Source organism: Oryctolagus cuniculus, chromosome 15 (genome assembly GCF_964237555.1).
Source record: "Oryctolagus cuniculus chromosome 15, mOryCun1.1, whole genome shotgun sequence".
Taxonomy (NCBI): Eukaryota; Metazoa; Chordata; class Mammalia; order Lagomorpha; family Leporidae; genus Oryctolagus; species Oryctolagus cuniculus.
Window position 1 is genome coordinate 55,713,682 of NC_091446.1, and position 20,387 is coordinate 55,734,068.

The following is a 20,387-nucleotide window of genomic DNA, read 5'->3' on the forward strand; positions in this document are numbered from 1 at the left end:
AGAGAAAACAAATGAAGACCTGAAAAAATGAAAAAAATCTTCCATGTTCATGGATTGGAAGAATTAATACCACCAAAATGTCATACTACTAAAAGCAATTTATGGATTCAATACAATCCCAATCAAAATACCAGCAGTATTATTCTCAGATCTAGAAAAAAAGATGCTAAAATCTATATGGAAAACAGAAGACCCCGAACAGATAAAGCAATCTTAAACAACAAAAACAAAACTTGGAGGCATCTTAATACCAGATTTCAAGACATACTATATGGCAGTCATAATCAAAACAGCCTGGTACGGGCACAAAAATAGACATGTAAACCAAGAGAACAGACTAGAAGCCCCAGAAATCAATCCATGCAACTACAACCAAATAATCTTTGACAAAGGAGCTAAAATCAATCCCTGGAGAAATGACATCTTTTTAACAAATGGTGCTGGGAAAATTGGATCTCAACATCTAAAAGTATGAAAAAAGACCCTACCTTATACCTTACCAAAAAAATCAACTCACAGTGGATTAAGGATCTAAATCCACAACCTGATACCATCAAATTACAAGAGGAAAACATTGGGGAAACTCTGCAAGACATTGGTAACTACTAAGGGCATCTTCCAGTGCTTTTCCCAGGCTATTACCAGGGAACTGGATCGGAACTGAGCAGCAGGGACTTGAACCAGTGCCCATATGGGGTGCCAACACTGCAGGTGGCAGCTTTACCCACCACACCACAATGCCAGCCCCAATTTGTGTAATTTTAAATGTTCCAGTAGCCACGTTAAAAAATTTTTAAATATGCTTCATTTAAATCAAAATACAGCAGCCACACTTATCTGTCTTTTGTTTTCTGTGGTTTCAGTCACCTGAGTTACTATAATCTGAAAATATTAAATGGAAAATTTCAGAAATAAATTATACATAAATTTGAAATTAAATGCTATGCAGAGTAACAATATGAAGTCTTGCACTGTCTCACTCTGTTCTACAAAGGATGTGACTCATCCTTTCATCCAGCAATTGCAGGCTGTGTAGGCCACCCACCCATTTGTCACTTAGCAGCCATGCTGGTTATCAGATCAACCAATGTGGTACTGGAGTGTTTCTATATAGGATTCTAGAGCATCCATGGTTTCAGGCATCTACAAGAAATCTTGGAACATATCCATTGCAGGTAAGGGGAAAGAGGGGAACTTAAGTAATCTTATGTGTTCTGAGTCCCATCTAGTATATTTTTTATTTTACACACTACAGTTTTCACCTCTAGAATTTCAATTTGCCTTTAATTTTTAAACACTTCTTTTAGGTCTCAACTTGCATATGTGTGTGTGTGTGTGTCTGTGTGTATAAAAACTTGAGTTCTGCTGGGACACAGCTACTTGAAAACAGTTTGGCCCTTTTGAATCTTGTTTTTGAGGGTTTTGTTTGTTTTGTTTCAGGTGTGAGCACACAAATTTTAGTCTAAGACTAATTTTTCCAATCACAAATCCTTCTTAGTATTCTCTCAATGTCCTATCATGTTGAGGTAGTCACTCTATTAAGAGAACAGGAACTATTCTAAACTCTGGTGATCTTTGGAAATTTCCATTTTCTTACCCCACCTGAGAAGGTCAGTCCTTAGATCAGTGCCTAGAGGAAGCTCCCTCTGGAGATCTTTCTCTTTCTTGGTAGTTTGTTCTTCTCAGGTACTATATCCTAGGACTCTAGAGCCTTGGCCTCCCTATACTCCCAGCTTTATCTCCTCAATTTACATACTACTGGGCTCCATGTGATTTACTTCTTCCAAAAAGTAAGAGTCCTCGATATTTACCAGTTGCAACAGTTAAGTATCATTATGAAACAGTTCTTATAATCCTTATAAAATAAGTACTACCGTCATGTATTTAACAAGCTTTACAAAATATGGATGCACATTCTCTCATTTCCTTTCTAGCATATCAATTCTCAGTTCAATCTGATAAAGTAGAGGGTAAATTTTTTTTGCTGATCTGAGTTTATTTTTAAGATTTATTTATTTCAAAGGCAGAGTTACACAGAGAAGGAGAGATGGGGTGGGGAGAAAGAGAGAGAGAGAAAAACCAATCTTGTATTTGTTGGTTCACTCCCCAAAGGTTACCAATGGTCAGGGCTGGGCCAGGTTGAAGCCAGGAGCCGGGAATCCCACCTGGGTCTGCCAGGTGAGTGTAGGGGCCTCAAGGACTTGGTTCATCTGCTGCTGCTTTCTTAGGCATGTTATCATGGAGCTGGATCAGCAGTGGAACAGGCAGGACCTTGAATAGCTACCCATAAGGGATTCCAGCACTGCAGGCAGCAGTTTAATCTGCTGTGCCACAACATCTACCCTATTAAATATTTTATAGGGGCTGGCACTGTGATGCAGGTTAATCCTCTGCCTGTGGCACTGGCATCCCCTATGGACACTTGTTCTAGAACTGGCTGCTCCTCTTCCAATCCAGCTCTCTGCTATGGCCTGGGAAAGCAGTGGAAGAAGGCCCAAGCACTTGGGCTTCTGCACCCGTGTTTGAGACCTAGAAGAAGCTCCTGGCTTCAGATGGGCACAGCTCTGGACATTGTGGCCATTAAGGAAGTAAACCAGCAGATAGAAGTCCTTTCTGTCTCTCCCTCTCATTGTCTGTAATTCTACCTCTCAAATAAGTAAATCAAATCTTAAAAAAAATGTTTTATAGCTGAAAATTTTAAGACCCAGAAAGACTAAGAGATTTATCCAGCATTATAAACACATGGCCAGAACTCAAACCTGATGCTACTAATACCACATGTATCTCCAAAAGGAAATACTACCAACAATATCAATGAGAAACCAAAAAGCCAAAACTTAGCTCTTAATTATTTAAATGTAAATTCTAACCACAAATGAGAGGAGATATTCCTCTTGAAAGAATGAACTCTCGGGGTCGGTGCTGTGGCACAGTGGGTTAACACCCTGGCCTGAAACACCGGTATCCCATATGGGCACCAGTTCTAGTCCCAGTTGCTCCTCTTCTGATCCAGCTCTCTGCTACGGCCTGGGAAAGCAGTATAGATGGCCCAAGTCCTCGGGTCCCTGCACCCATGTGGGAGATCTGGAGGAAGCTGCTGGCTCCTGGCTTTGGATCAGCACAGCTCCAGAGTGAACCATTTGGGGAGTGAACCATCGGATGGAAGACTCTCTCTCTCTGCTGTAACTCTGATTTTCAAATAAATAAATAAATCTTTAAAAAAAAAAGTATGAACTCTCATAGTAAAAGTATCAATATTTGATTCTGCAGAGCCTGGCACACATTAGGAACTTAGTTATCAGCAGACTGAATAAATGAAGAGGATTAGTGAACAAAATAAGGGGGCTACAAGTTTTCTGCTTTCAGATTTTAAAAGGACATAAATAAGAGAAAGAAGGAAATATACATAAAAATGTTCAAAACCTTATACTATAAATCCTCTAAGAATATCAGAATAAACTAAATTTTATAAATAAAAAAAAAACAGGCCTCTCAACTACATAAATAGAGAATGAACTAAGAAGAAACAAGAATATTACATGAGAAAGATGATGTAATATTAACAGATGCAGAGAGAATAAAGAACTACTCACACCTCCTGCTTTGCATCCATCTTCTCCACCAAGGAGAATTGAGTAGAAAACTGGAAAAGGTAGAAGAAACATAGTTAAAAAGTAAATGAAGTTGAAATGAGGTAAGAAGACAGTAAGAGAACACCTAGCCATGTTTAAAAGTAGTTTTTGTCTAAAGATCTAAATAATCACCAGCCTGAATTAGATACGTATCTCCAATGTGTATAGAACATGGAAAAAAGAAATTTTCCAAATGAACTATTTTTCTAAGTGGAGAAAAAAATGTTTTACAGAAGAAAAAAATCAAAAAAGAAACAAACTCTGTCAAGTCCAAAACTTACTATTTGCAGGATGACTTGAAAGCATTAAAAAAAAGTTTTACCAAAAGCCATTTTATTTCACTACAAATGACACTAAACTTTTTTAATACCAATAAACTTCTTCTAAGATTTACTTACTTATTTTTTTGAACGACAGGGAGAGTCAGAGAAAAAGAAAATGAATCTTCCATCTGCTAGTTCACTCCACAGATAGCATCAACAGCCAAGGCTAGGCCAGGCCAAAGCCAGGAGCCAGGAACTCCATGCAGGTCTCCTACATTGCTGGCAGGGGTCCTGCATGTGGGCTGTCATCTGCTGCCTTCCCAGGTGAATTAGCAGCAAGCTAGATCAGCACACAGCAACTGAGAATGGAACCAGCACTCCAACATGGAAAGCTAGAGTTGTTAATCCACCATCCCCAAATGCCAGCCCCAATAAATTTTTTGGGGATTGGCTGGTATAATAAATATAAATGAACTATTTATAAATATAAAATACTATATATTTTACACAAACAATGTAGGAAAAAATCATGAAAATATTTTAAGAGTATAATGATAAAATACAAGTCCAGTAAAAATACAATATACATGGTACTCACTCACAGCTTGATAACCAATAATAACTAAGAATATTAACTAACAACTTTAGCAAAACTAATAGAATGTCTTCACACATAGCCCAAGGAACACTGTCCTTGTACTCTGCCAAAATAATCAAATGATACAAAAGTCAGATTGTGAAAACAGTGTAGTATGGGCTGGCATTGTGGCATAATGGATTAAATCATACCAGGTTCATCTGAATGAGGCTCCTGGCTCCTGGATTCACTGCAGCTATTTGGGGAGAGAACCAGCAAATGCAAGTTCTCTATCTCTCCCTCTCTCTCTTTCAAATAAATAAAACAAATCCAAAAAAAATTAAAGTGAAGAAAAATAATTCACATGTTGGATGACAAGTTGAGGGGTTCCAAGATTTTAATGGTTCAAAAAAGTGAGGAGAATCAACTAATACCACAATAACAGCAAAAGCAGTGGCAACTTACTTAGTAAAATAAAGAAATTTGAAGCTTAATCTAAAACCACAATTGCAGAAAGTTGACAAATACCCCAATTTAAAACAGCTAAGCTCCCAAAAGTTTAAATATTTTTGGCAGACTGTAGTACATTTAAACAGCAACTATCTCATAAACTCTCCTTGATTCTAGCCTAGCAATTGCCTCCTCTCCCATTTTGGAAAAAGAGAAGGTTCATTCCCTGCAGAAGGTTATCAGCAGTGTCTCTGGATCAGGAAACGTATTAATTGAGGGCATGGATTACTACAGAAATAGCAGGATTAAATGAAAGTGTACATAATGAAAGATGCCCAGGGCTGATGCCACACCCCACTCTCAGCCTCTTTCCCTTATAACTGTGAAAGCCAGGCAAAACACTGGTAATTTCTCTGATAAATCTAACCAACTTTAAACAAAAGACCTAAACTCACAGATATTAGATATCCCCTGAAAGGAAAATGCCTGATCTCCAAATAGGTAATGTTACACTCAGTACACCCCACCCACATGGTCAAAGCTCCTGCTGTGCTTTTGTTAAGTGTTATCCTATAAAACATGAAGTCAGAAAAAACTGTGAGATATTTCACATGAGAACATAAAACATACATACTAAAACACAGAGGAAAAAACACAAAACAAAGACTCTGAAGGGAGAAGAAAAAGCAATAATAACAATACTCACAATGATGTTATAGAAAAAAGACATACTCAAAAGACAGAAAAAGAATACTGACAGAAAATGACCATTTTGAGAAAACAGAGCTTTACGATATTAAACTAGAATAGCAGAAATGAAAACATCATAGAAAGTATAGAAAAAGAAGATGGAAATTTTCCCCAGAATCTAGAACAAAAATATAGGACATAAAATGATAAAAGAAAATAAAAGGTCAGAATGGTTCAGTATCCAAATACAGGCTTCAGATAAGAGGGAAAGAACACAGAAAAGGTAATCTTAGAAACAATTCAAGAAAACTGTTCAGAATTGAAACTCAAAAATTTCCAAAGTGAAAAGAATTTCCCTAAGAGAGGGAGGAGATGTGCAATTTGGGACATGCTCAATCGGACTTGCCCCAAATGGTGGAGATAGAATCGTGCCAGGAGATTCCAATACAATCCCATCAAGGTGGCATGTACCAATGCCATCTCACTAGTCCCAGTGATCAATTTCAGTTCACAATTGATCACACTGATAGGTCTAAGAGTCAAAGGGATCACATAAACAAGACTAGTGTCTGCTAATACTAGCTGATAAAATCAAAAAGAGAGAGAACGATCCAACATGGGAAGCAGGATACACAGCAGACTCGTAGAATGGTAGATATCCTAAACAGCACTCTGGCCTCAGAATCAGCCCTTAAGGCATTCGGATCCAGCTGAAGAGCCCATGAGAGTATTTTAGGCATGGAAAGCCAAGACACTCTCTGGCAAAAAAAAAAAAAAAAAAGAAAAAAGAAAAAAAAGAAAAAGAAAAGAAAACCCTAAATGAAAGATCTCTGCGAGTGAGATCCCAGTGGAAAGAACGGGGCTATCAAAGAAGGAGGTACCTTTCTCTGAAGAGAGGAGAGAACTTTCACTCTAACTATGACCTTGTCGGAATAAGATCAAAGTCAGTGAACTCAAAAGGCTTCCATAGCCTTGGCAACTCATGACTAGAGCCTAGGGAGATTACTGATGCCATAAACAAGAGTGTCAAATTGTTAAGTCAACAACAGGAATCACTGTGTACTTACTCCTCATGTAGGATCTCTGTCCTTAATGTGTTGTCCAATGTGAAGTAATGCTATAACGAGTACTCAAACAGTATTTTACACTTTATGTTCTGTGTGGGTGCAAACTGATGAAGTCTTTACTTAATATATACTAAACTGATCTTCTGTATATAAAGATAATTGAAAAGGAATCTTGATGTGAATGGAATGGGAGAGAGAGCGGGAGATGGGAGGGTTGCGGGTTGGAGGGAAGTTATGTAATCCATAAACTGTACTTTGGAAATTTGTATTTACTAAATAAAAGTTTAAAAAAAAAAGAAAAGAAATTCCCAAGAACTAAAGCACATATGATGAAAATCAACAAATGCCTAGGAACATCATTTTTAAATTCCTAAGCACAAACAGAAGAAAAGATTGCACAAGCTTCCTTCTTTTAAAAGCATGCATAGCTGGCCGGTGCCGCGGCTCACTAGGCTAATCCTCCGCCTTGTGGCGCCAGCACGCTTGGTTCTAGTCCTGGTCGGGGCGCTGCATTCTGTCCCGGTTGCCCCTCCTCCAGGCCAGCTCTCTGCTGTGGCCCGGGAGTGCAGTGGAGGATGGCCCAAGTACTTGGGCCCTGCACCCCATGGGAGACCAGGAGAAGCGCCTGGCTCCTGCCTTCGGATCAGTGCGGTGCAGTGCGCCGGCCATGGCAGCCATTGGAGGGTGAACCAACGGCAAAGGAAGACCTTTCTCTCTGTCTCTCTCTCTCACTGTCCACTCTGCCTGTCAAAAAAAAAAAAAAAAAAAAAAAAAAGCATGCATAAGACTTTTTCAACACCAGAATCTGGAAGACACCAATTAATTCTTTCCAAATTTTTTCCAACCTTTAATCCAGAATTCTGTATCTAGTCAGGTTTTAGTCAAATTTCAAAGCAGAAAAAAAAAAACATCTTTTCAAATAAACTTACAAGCTATCAAAAAAGTTTACCTTTAAAAAGGACTACTGTTAGAACAAACTACATGAGGATACACTTCACCAATACAAGAGAATAAATCAAAACATGGATCTAGGAAAAGAATCCAACAAGAGGGAAGCAAAAAAAATTACCAGGGTCCAGTGCTGTGACACAGCAGGTAAAGCCACCACCTGCAGTGCTGGCATCCCAGATGGGCACTGGTTCAAGTCCCAGCTACTCCACTTTTGATCCGGTTCTCTGCTATAGCCTGGGAAAGCAGTTGAAAATAGCCAAGTCCTGGGGCCACTGCACTTGCGTAAGAGACCCAGAAGAAGCTCCAGGCTTCTAGCTTCGGAACGGCGTAGCTCCTGCCATTGCGGCCATCTGGTGAGTGAACCAGTGGAAGGAAGACATCTTTCTCTCCTTCTCTCTCTCTCTTTCTCCCTCCCTCCCTCCCTCCGTCTCTGCCTCTCTGTAACTCTGCCTTTGAAATAAATAAATCAATCTTGGGGAAAAAAAAAAAAGAAATTACAGGATGATGGTGAAAGAAGATCAGCAGAGGTCTAGAGAGCTAGTCCAGATATAAAAACCCAGGAAAAATATCAGAAAGACGACAAAATGTATACCTAATGTACATACCTGAATGCACTGAAAAGATACACAAAACTTGGGAGAATAGCTGATTAATTCAGTGACAAGAACATAGAAAGCTAAATAAAGGAGGAAATAAAAGGCTATTATTGACTCCAAGAAAAACAGAATTAAAAATCAACATATTTCAAGTATCTATCCCAAAGCAGTGTTTACATAGTCACAATTAGCTAAACATCAAGTATCCACATTACCAAAATTGTAAATAGCTTAAGTATGATGGAATGTAAGTTTAGTTTTTACATTTTTATCTAGTTTGATAATTCAGGAATTTAATTTTAAAATGTTTTAACGTTCTCCCCTCCAAAACTATTTAAATTTTACAAATTACTAAAGTTTAATAAAAATTATGATTACTACTGCAAAAGCAAGGTCATTAGGAACCACTTATAACTGAAGCCTTATTACACAGAAAAAAAAATTTCCACTAACAGAAAACTCTAGCAGGGATGTAATTATGTCTGGTCTGTTCAGTCACATAATCCTTGGCACATAGTAGGTAATAAAAATAAAAAATAATGAACTGTATTCCATGGAAATGTTAAAAGGTCTTACATTTCCACCCTAAATGCCTAAAAGTACCATGAAGTATCAGAGAAACCAATGATCAACAGACTCTAGGTATTTCTAATCTAAAATACTTAAACCAATCACAAGAAACAAGAAAGTCATGGCATTGAACAGTATATATATTTTTAATATTATTTATGTATTTGAAAGAGTTACACAGAGAAGGAGAGGCAGAGAAAGTGAGAGGTCTTCCATCCGCCGGTTCACTCCCCAAATGGCTGCAATGGCCAGAGCTGCGCCAATCTGAAGCCAGGAGCCAGGAGCTTCCTCTGGGTCTCCCACATGTGGGCAGGGGCCCAAGGACTTGGGCCATCTTCTGCTTTCCCAGGGCATAGCAGGGAGCTGGGTCAGAAGAGGAGCAGCTGGGACTTGAACTGGCGCCCATACGGGATGCTGGTACTGCAAACAGCGGCTTTACCCTCTACGCCACAACACTGGCCCCGAACAGTATATATTTTACAATGGCAAAAATTTAATCCCATGGACTTCATGGCTCATGGGCAGAGGAAATTACTCAGCTGGTGAAAGAACTGTTGAACAACAAAGCCCCCCACATAGAATTTTTTTTTTTTTTTACTTGAGAGTCAGAGCAGAGGAAGAGGAAGAGAGAGAGGGAGGGGGAGGGGAGGAAGAGGTGGAGAGGAGAGGGAGAGGAAGAGAGAGAGGGAGGGGGAGGGAGAGAGAGAGAGAGGAAGGGAGAGGGGGAAAGGGGGAGAGGGGGAGAGAGAGAAAAAGGTCTTCCATCCGATGGTTCACTCGCCAGTTGGCCGCAACGGCCGGGATTGCACTGATCTGAAGCCAGGAGCCAGGAGCCTCCTCCTGGTCTCCCATGTGGGTGCAGGGGCCCAAGCACTTGAGCCATCCTCCACTGCCCTCCCAGGTCACAGCAGAGAGCCGGATCAGAAGTGGGGCAGCCGGGACCAGAACTGGCGCCCATATGGGATGTTGGAGCTTCCGGCCAGGGCGCCAACCCCCTGCACCTCTTAAAACAATGTTTTTTGTGATTTCTAATTAGTGTAATATAAATTAGTATTGTTAAAGTAAAAAGAGGTAACAACAACAAAAAAATTTGTTACTGTTGGTAGAAGAAATGAATAGTAACTGAAGACACAAAAGAAAGGAGTATTATTTGTAAACTTCAGAATCACTGAGAATATCAAGGTGCCACAAAACAAACTGCAAAAATATTCCCTTTAAGGATCTGAAGACACAAAATTAGTTACTAACAGCCTAGAGTAGGAATGTATTTATTTCTAAGCAACTAATTTTTCCAAACTAATCCATTCCTTGAATTAGCAACTTCTTTTTATAATTTTTATTTATTCATGCAGAGACAGAGAACAATCTGTTATTTTCTGGTTTGCCACCCAAATGTCCGTAACTGCCAAGTCTGGACCAGGCCAAAGCCAGGAGCCTGAAACTCAATCTAGGTTGCCCATGAGAGCAGAAGGTCCCAAGTACCTGAGCTATCACCCGCTGCCTCCTGGAACATAAACTGACAAGAACCTGAATTGGAAATGAAGCCAGAACATGAACTCGGGCACTCTGACATGGGTTGAAGGTATTCCAAGAGGCAGCTTAACCACAGCACAACCATGCACATATTATTCATGTTTATATACTTTTCTTCCATCCACTGGTTCACTCCACCAAGTGCCCCAACAGCCAGGGCTGAGCCAGGCTAAAAGCCAGGAAGCAGGAGCTTCATCCAGGTCTCCCACATGGATGTAGGGGCCCAGATATGTGGGTCATCTTCCAATGCTTTTCCCAGGGCATTAGCAGTGAGCTGGATCAGAAGTAGAGTAGCCAGAACATTAACCAGTGCCCATATGGGATGCCAGCATTGTAGGCAGCAGTTTTACCCCACTACAAACATGACACAGGTTGCCAGGAGCCAGGAGCTCCATGCTGGGTCTCCCACTTGGGCGCAGAGGCCCAAGCATTTGTGTCATCTGCTGCTGCTTTCCCAGGCCATTATTAAGGAGCTGGATCAGAAGTGGAACAGCCAGAACTCAAACCAGTGCCTCGATGGGATGCAGGCTGCAGCTTTACCTGCTATGCCATGGCACTGGTCCTACCTTTTTTAAGTTTATTTACTTCTATTTATAGGAAAGGCAGAACCAGAAATGGTCCAGGCCAAATCGAGGAGCCAGGAACACCATTTAGGTCTCCCACATGAATGGTAGAGATCCAAACACTTGAAGCATTTGCTGCCTACTACAGTGTACAGGAAGCTGGATGGAAAGGAGAGGCAAGACTTGATCCCAGGCACTCTCGATATAGGATGCAGGCATTGTAGGCAGTAGCCTAACAGGCTGTATCACAACATCCATGTCAAAGTTCACTAAATATTATTTTTATATTGTTATGATACTTTGCCTATTTTGGTTTCCACAGTACTCACTCCAAAATACACTGACTACACCATATAATGTCTTTCCAGGCCCAAGAATATCAGAGTCCGAGAGGATAAAGCAAGCCATGTCTTCCAATATCAAAGAGTTCCACTTCAGATCTGAAGATAGTCAACTCTCAGCCAGACAGGCTAAATAAATAGCTCAATCACCAGATTAAAATCCATTAGGGAAGGGTTGGCACAATGCCACAGCAGGTAAAGCCTCCTCCTGTGGTGCCAGCATCCTATGTGGACAACAGTTCTAGTCCAGGCTGCTCCCTTTCCTATCTAGCTCCCTGCCAATGTATGCCTGGAAATGCAGCAGAGGATGGCTCAAATAATTGGGTCCCTGTGCCCATGTGGGAGACCTAAAAGAAGTCCTGCCTCCTGGCTGTGGTCTGGCCCAGCTCCAGCCATTGCAGCCATCTGGGGAGTGAACCAGTGGATGGAAGATCTCACTCTAACTCTGCCCTTCAAATGAATAAATAAATCTTTCCAAAAAAAAAAAAAAAAAAAAAAAAAAACCAAACAAACCCATAGGAAAAAACGAGGAAATGTTGTTATTAACTCTATGTCCTATTTATAGAAGTTATTTCTGGTATTAAAATTGTTTAAATTTAAGGGAGGTCATTGTTTTGGACTAAGCTCCTAAACTAGAAATCATCCTCTCATATTCACTAAATTTTTATTCTGTCACTTCCTGAAGTCTTGTATAAAGCAAATAATAAAAACATATTAAAGTAATGCTGACTCCCAGATTTCTATTTCCAGACATAATTCTCAACCAAATTTCATTTTTTCATTCATAATTATACAATTTCACGTAATGGTGTTATCATCTCCAACAACATACAAAACACGGGCCAGCGCTGCGGCTCACTAGGCTAATCCTCCGCCTTGCAGCGCCGGCACACCGGGTTCTAGTCCCAGTTGGGACGCCGGATTCTGTTCTGGTTGCCCTCTTTCAGGCCAGCTCTCTGCTGTGGCCAGGGAGTGCAGTGGAGGATGGCCCAAGTCCTTGGGCCCTACACCCCATGGGAGACCAGTAGAAGTACCTGGCTCCTGCCATTGGATCAGCGCGGTGCGCCGGCCACAGCGTGCCGGCCGTGGCGGCTATTGGAGGGTGAACCAATGGCAAAGGAAGACCTTTATCTCTGTCTCTCTCTCTCTCACTGTCCACTCTGTCAAAAACAAACAAAAAACAAAACACATTATCCTTCCCCCAAAGAGCTCCCTTTCTTACATTCCTTAAGTATTACAAAGAATCTTTCCACTATTCTTGATGCAATCCCTGTCTTCACACTCAGACCATACTTCACATTTCTCATTACTGTCCCAGCCTTTAATGGTCAATATCCTCACTGAGCTCCTAACTGCCTCATGAGATATGCTAAAACAGTACAGACTGAGAACCAGATATGGTTACACTACTTGACAATTCTGTGGTCTTAGGAAAACTAACTTTTCTGTGCTTCACTTTCTTATCAGTGAAAAAGAAAGCATAACGATACCTACATGCACAGGTTGTTTTGGAAAGGATTATATGATTTTGTATGTGTAAAGTATTCAGTGTCTCAAATATAAGCAGCTCTAGATAAGCCCACATTTAAAAAAAAGGGGGGGGGGGTTCTTATTTATTTCAAAGGTAGAGTTTCAGAGGAGGAGACAGAGAAATCTTCCAACAGCCAGTTCATTCCCTAGATGGTTGCATGGCTAGGGCTTGGCCAGATCAAAGCCAGGAGCTTCATCCAGGACTCTCGCATGAGTGGCAGGGGCCCAAGCATTTGGGCCATCTTTTGCAGCTTTCCCAGACAAATAAGCAGGAAGCTGGATTGAAGTGGAGCAGCCAGGACTCAAACCAGCGGCAGCACCCATATGGGATGCCAGCATCACAGGTGGCAGGTTAACCTGCTATACCACAACACTAGCCTCAACCTCCATTATTTTTCTCCAGCTTATCTGCTACAGCCAGACTAATTTTCTTAGACTACATACTATCTCCTTCTTCATCTCACTTTATTAATGTAAAAACATATCTTCTGCATAGAGATTAAACTCCTAAGTCTTGCATTTATCACTTTCATTTTCAAGTCCTGGGGTCAATATATCATGGCCCACAAGTCAATCACTTATTTTTGCTACAAAAATTTTACTCAAACATTGTCACATTCTTTCATTTATATATTATCAATGGATGCTTTCTCATTTCAATATTAAAACTAACCAAATGTGATAAGGCCTGAAAAGCATAAACTGTTTGCTATTTGGTCTTGTGCAGAGAATGTTTTCCGGTTCTAACCTAACTCAAGGGATTATCCGTACTACTTCATATATTCAGCATATCTAAAATGGAACTCATCTTTATTTGGATACTTGCTCTTTTCAATTTCCCTATTTTTTTAAGTACAATCTTTTTTGCCATGTTTTCCTATTTTTAATAATAGTCAAACATTTCTTAAGGCTTTATTACGTGCCATACATTGCACTGAAAAGTGGGTTAACAGGTGTAACAAAAACAAAAATCAAGTCCCTGTTTTCATGAATTCTTATTTATTTATTTATTTTGGAGGGCCAACAGACCAAAAATAAGCACACATGTCAGTTGTTGATAGTAATATTAAATGACATACAAGTGTCTAAGATGTAAGAAGAGTAAGATGCCATTTTAGATATGATGGAGTTTCTAATGAGGTAAAAGTCACAGTCTTGAATTAGAGAGTTGCAGAGATGCTTTGCAAAAACACAATCCTGAGAGAATTAAGAGTGGATGTCTACTTTAATGTAGATTCTACTTGCCTCATTGTATTCTAAATTCTGCTGTCAAGAACTTACATCAAGAATACTTGAAGGACCCCTACAAAGGGAGTAAACTAAAATCAATATAATTTTATAATTAGGAATAAAGGGGCCAGCATTGTGACACAGACTAGAAGTCACTGCTTGCAATGCTGGCATCCTATATGAGCACTGGCTCAAGTCCAGGTTGTTCTACCTCCAATTCAGGTCCCTGTTAATGCATCTGGAAAGGCAGCAGAAGATGGTCCACGAGCATGGGCCCCTGCCACACATGGGAGAGACCCAGAGAGAGTTCCAGGTTCCTGACTTTGGATTTGATCAGCCCTGGCTATTGTGACCATTTGAGGAGTAACCCTGCCAATCAATAGAAGATCTATTTCATCCCCGTCCCTCCCCACCCCACACCCCCACATTAACTCTGTTTTCAAATAAACAAATAAATAAATCTTTTTAATGCTATTTTAAAAAAATTTATCAAGTATAACCAAATCACTGTAAAGCAGTTGTCTCAGATTCTTCATGACTTTCAAAATGCAAGCACTCTGCCCAGAAGATGAGTGTTGATTTCAGTATTTATTTATATATATACAAGAAGACTATAAATATTAGAAAATCGGTCCATCAGAATATATTTTTAAAAAAATATTCCATCACACACACAGAAAAAATTATGTTAGATGAATTCACAAACACACTGATTTCCAAACAAGGCCTTTAGAGTGAACTGAGGGGCCAAGCATTGTGATGCTACAGCTTAAACTGACATTGGAGACATAGGCATCCAATGTTCCAAGTCCTGGCTGCTCTGCATCATATCCAGTTACCTGCTAATGCTGTTGAGAAAGCAGCTGAAGATGGTCCAAGTGCTTGAGCCCCTGCCACCCAAATGGGAAACCTGGATGGAGTTCTTGACTCCTGGCTTCAGGCCTAACCCTGGCCATTGTGGCCATTTGAGGAGTAAAACAGCAGACAGAAAATGACTCTGTGTCTAACTCATTCAAACAAATAAATAAATCTTTAAAATAAAAAAGTGAATAGAATTACGTATTTCTCCAGCTTGTGAGCTGTTGAATATAATACCCTGTCTTAAGATATGACTCCAGGGGCCAGTGCTGTGGTGTAGTGAGTAAGGCCACCGGCTGCAGTGCCAGCATCCCATATGGATGCCACTTTGAGTCCCAGCTGCTCCACTTCTGATCTAACTCTCTGCTATGGCCTGAGAAAGCAGTAGAAGATGGCCCAATTCCTTGGGTCCCTGCACCCATGTGGGAGATCCAGAAGAAGCTCCCGACTCCTGGGTTTGGATCGGCGCAGCTCCAGCCTTTGTGGCCAATTGGGGAGTGAACCAGAGGATGAAGACCTCCCTCTCTGCCTCTCCTTCTCTCTCTGTGTAATCTTTCAAATAAATAAATAAATCTTAAAAAAAAAAAAAAAAGAGACAACTCCACTCCAAAAATGGCTTTGAAAACAACTAAATACATAAGTGGATTCTGGAGAGCCAAAGAATGATTACATTAGCTTATTAGGAGATTTTTCAGAAAGTTAGCCAAACCTTTAGCAGAAAAATGCCCAGGAAAGCTTCACCAGAGAGAGTCCTTCACCACTCAATGCACCCACTCATTCTTCTCATCAAACAAGGGTAAGTTTTTGAGAGACTAGATGGGAAATGATTAGGCATCTACCTTAGAGTTCTGATTTGGCTCCTTCTGACTTCTGTTTCCAATCTTAAAAAAATTTTTTTAAAAAGGCACCAATTTCTCTTCAATGATACAGTTAAATTCTCAGGACTCTCAGTTTTTCAGGACTAAATGACTGGAATCATCACTTATAAAAGTATCCTGGACTTGATGAAGCTTATGTTGAGAAATAAAGTTTATATTTTAATTTTTTCGTTAATTTTTAAAGTCTTCTCATATAAGAACATATGCAACTGGTTTACACTCATAAGAACTGATACCAGCTATTGGCTTGGTTCATTTGGATTCAGTAAAACTGTATCATAGGTATTTGATTTTTAGTTATGGTTTAGCACAATTATTCGTGGAACTTCTGATACTGAGGCATGTCTTTAAAACAAATATCTTTTCTTTTTTTTTTTTTTTTTTATTTTTTATTTTTTTTTGCCTATTTTTTTTAAACTTTTATTTAATGCATATAATTTTCCAAAGTACGACTTATGGATTACAATGGCTTCCCCCCCATACCATCCCTCCCACCCACAACCCTCCCCTTTCCCACTCCCTCTCCCCTTCCATTCACATCATGATTCATTTTCGATTATCTTAATATACAGAAGATCAGCTTAGTATACATCCAGTATGGATTTCAACAGTTTGCTCCCACACAGAAACATAAAGTGAAAAATAATAGATGATTTTTTTAAATGATGATGAAATCAGAGCAGACCTATTGTCATGTTTAATCCCAGTGAGAGTCAAGTTGGGAATTGATAAGTTCTTTTTTTTTTTTTTTTTCTTTTTCTTTTCTTTTTTTTTTACAGAGGATCAGTTTAGTATGCATTAAGTAAGGATTTCAACAGTTTGCACCCCCATAGAAACACAAAGTGAAATATATTGTTTGAGTACTCGTTATAGCATTAAATCTCAATGTACAGCACATTAAGGATAGAGATCCTACATGAGGAGTAAGTGCACAGTGACTCCTGTTGTTGACTTTACCAATTGACACTCCTGTCTATGGCATCAGTAATCTCCCTATGCTCCAGTCATGAGTTTCCAAGGCTATGGAAGCCCTCTGAGTTCTCCGACTCTTATCTTGTTTAGACAAGGTCATAGTCAAAGTGGAGGTTCTCTCCTCCCTTCAGAGAAAGGTACCTCCTTCTTTGATGACCTGTTCTTTCCACTGGGATCTCACTCGCAGAGATCTTTTGCCAGAGTGTCTTGGCTTTCCATGCCTGAAATACTCTCATGAGCTTTTCAGCCAGCTCCGAATGCCTTTAGGGCTGATTCTGAGGCCAGAGTGCTATTTAGTACATCTGCCATTCTATGAGTCTGCTGAGTATCTCACTTCCCATGTTGGATCACTCTCCCCTTTATTTACTCCATCGGTTAGCGTTAGCAGGTACTAGACTTGTCTATGTGTTCCCTTTGACTCCCAGTCCCTTCACCATGACCAACTGTGAACTGAAGCTGATCACCTGGAACAGTGAGATGGCATTGGTACATGCCACCTCGATGGGATTGAATTGGAATCCCCTGGTATGCTTCCAACTCCACCACTTGGGGCAAGTCAGCCTGAGCATGTCCCAAATTATACATCTCTTCCCTCTCCCATTCCCACCACCATGTTCAACAGGGATCACATTTCAGTTAATTTTCAACACTTAAGAATAACTGTGCATCAATTACAGATCTAAACCAGTCATATTAAGTAGAACAGATAAAAAAAACTACTAAGAGGGATAATGTATTAAGTTGTTCATTAACAGTCAGGGCTATGCTGATCAAGCCACCATTTCCCATAGTGTCCACCTCACTCCAACAAGTTTCCCTCTTGGTGTTCAGTCAGTCGTCACCGATCAGGGAGAACATATGGTATTTGTCCCTTTGGGACTGGCTTATTTCACTCAGCATGATGACAAATATCTTTTCTTTTTTTAAGGTTGATATATACATGTCTACCAACACTTAAATTGTAATCCTTCGGGAAAAGTAATTCCATATATAAATTTAAGACAAACAAAATGATTACAAAATTGTCAAATAAAACTGTGTAAAATAATGTTCCTCAGACTTTCCTTAAAATCTTTCTTTCCCTATCTAACACAATGAAATGCAACTGCAATGTCCTATGGAAAAACAGCACCTGCAGGAAAAGATCCAGTCTGGCAATCATTGGTACTAACAATTCATCACTTAGTTCTCAAACATTAAGCCAGTCCTTCCTTCCCTTCCTGTATACTCAGTCGATGAAACTGAAGAAAACAGAGCATACAGTGTTCTTTCTGAACTCCCACCACTACACAGCTGACTCATTAGATCATCTAAAAAATACTGTCCTTTAGAGAACGGGCTTTAACGTGGATTCAAGCAAAGCCTTACTGCTACTCAGAAGCTGAAGGGTAACTGCTCTGTAGTATATTTAACCCTGTTTTTCAAAAATCTATTTTAAAAGGAGCTTACAATGAAAGAATAACAAAAAAGTAGAAGCCTACAGTAACATTTAAATTATACAAGAAAAATATAACTAAGGAAGAAAATAACATACATCAAACCTTAATAACAATTTCATAGTTAAGAATATTTTAAACAAAGTATTATTCAATCAAAATTTTCTCAGGTTTTCATAAATACAAAAATTTAATAATTAAACTGTAATCCATGGTTTGGGAAGAAAATCTACTTCATGTTACCAGTCTTTACAATTTGTTCTTAATATTTTAGAAAACTTTTGATATTATGAAAAAGTGTTTAAACATTTCTTTGGTATATGCTTAAACCATTAAATTTTGTCAAATAAATAACAAGGGGAAAACTGTCTAGTTGGCTGATCATGCTGTGCTGGCAATTTCTCAAACATCTGCTAAAGGTCAGATTTCCATTGCATGGAATCAATCAATAGAACTACACAATTCTCCTAACACTCTAAGAACCTAAACAAAGAACACCATTTTACCTAAGTAATGAAACATAACTTGGCTTTGTAATGAATTGTAGCATTCTACTAAGTCTCTTATCATAGAATTCACACAAAGTATGCTTATACAATTCCATTTGAAATTTAACCTAAAATTATGTTTATTATGCTCACTAAATATGTATATAAAACTCTACCTCACATTTGATAAAAACCATATAATTTGGTTTTTAACTTCACACATGAAAAATGTTACGTGTCTACATGAAATTTTAAGGCTGGGTACTATTTTTCTGCAAGTCCGAAAATAGTAAAAGTAGGAAAGTCACTTAAATTCACTGAGAGAGATTCATTTTGGAAATAAATCACATTCACACTGAGTTTCTAAGAAGCTACACTGTTAAAACAAAATCTATCATAAGAACATTCAGATTTTTCTGTGATCAAAAATAACTGATGTCACCTACTTTGTAAAAAGTTTTTCCCAAAATCAGCTTAAAAGAATTATTTGTTTTACAACTCAGGTTTAAATGAGTAACTGAAAACAACTGGAAAGGTAGTTGGGGGAACGGGGGAATCTTCTATTCATTGGTTTACACCCAAAATGGTTGTAATGGCCAGGCCAAAGCCAGAAGCCTGGTACTTCACCTGGGTCTCCCACATGGGTGCAGGAGCCCAAATGCTTAAGTACCTAGATGGGAAGTAGACCATCTGGGATTCCACCTAGTGCTCATATGGGATGCTGGCATTAAAGGTGGTACTATAACTTGCTATGACACCTTATTGGGTCTTTTTTAAGCCCAGAGATATTATAGTTAAATTTGAAAATTAAATACCTTTCCCTTCAAAGTACCACCACTGTGGTTAAATATTACAACTACTTGAAGTTTTTGTATTATAGTTATAAAACTGATAATTATGGTTATAGAAAATTAGGATAAACTTTTGAATATGCCTCTTTATATAAACCTGACCAATTATAAATTAAAGCTTTTAAATCCTGGATTAAAACACTTTGCTAAACAGCCCTCAGAAAAACAGTGTGCAAAATCTGAGTGGTTAAGTGACTATCTGGAGCTTTTTATTTTTTTATTTTTATTTTTTTTGACAGGCAGAGTGGACAGTGAGAGAGAGAGACAGAGAGAAAGGTCTTCCTTTTGCTGTTGGTTCATGCTCCAATGGCCACCGCAGCCAGCGCACTGTAGCCGGCGCACCACACTGATCCGAAGCCAGGAGCCAGGTGCTTCTCCTGGTCTCCCATGGAGATGCAGTGCCCAAGAACCTGGCCCATCCTCCACTGCACTCCCGGGGCATAGCAGAGAGCTGGCCTGGAAGAGGGGCAACCAGGACAGAATCCGGCACCCCGACCAGGACTAGAACCGAGTGTGCCGGCACTGCAGGCGAAGGATTAGCCTATTGAGCCTTGGCACCGGCCCATCTGAAGCTTTTTTTTTTTAAAGCACTTTTATGAACATAGAAATCTTGTTGCTCATTTAAAAGTACATTAAGGAGGCCGGCGCCGCAGCTCACTAGGCTAATCCTCCGCCTTGCAGCGCCAGCACACCGGGTTCTAGTCCTGGTCGGGGTGCCGGATACTGTCCCGGTTGCCCCTCTTCCAGGCCAGCTCTCTCTGCTGTGGCCAGGGAGTACAGTGGAGGATGGCCCAAGTGCTTGGGCCCTGCACCCCATGGGAGACCAGGAGAAGCACCTGGCTCCTAGCTTCGGATCAGCATGATACGCCAGCCGCAGCGGCTATTGGAGGGTGAACCAATGGCAAAGGAAG

General features: G+C 39.8%; 1 protein-coding gene across 15 annotated transcripts in view; it reads right to left on the reverse strand.

Annotated features, from left to right (window-relative positions):
- JMJD1C (jumonji domain containing 1C) overlaps positions 1 to 20,387 on the reverse strand; it is a 323,880-nt gene that overhangs the window by 191,886 nt on the left and 111,607 nt on the right. For 3 of the 15 annotated variants that reach the window (XM_051823261.2, XM_051823260.2, XM_070057723.1), the window contains exon 2: positions 3,594 to 3,643. The exons of 9 other annotated variants lie outside the window; for them this stretch is intronic. In XM_051823261.2, coding sequence (XP_051679221.1) covers positions 3,594 to 3,643 — 50 coding nt within the window. The remainder of the gene's footprint in view (positions 1 to 3,593; positions 3,644 to 20,387) is intronic. 3 more of the 15 variants (XM_070057726.1, XM_051823262.2, XM_070057717.1) reach the window with 1 other exon arrangement.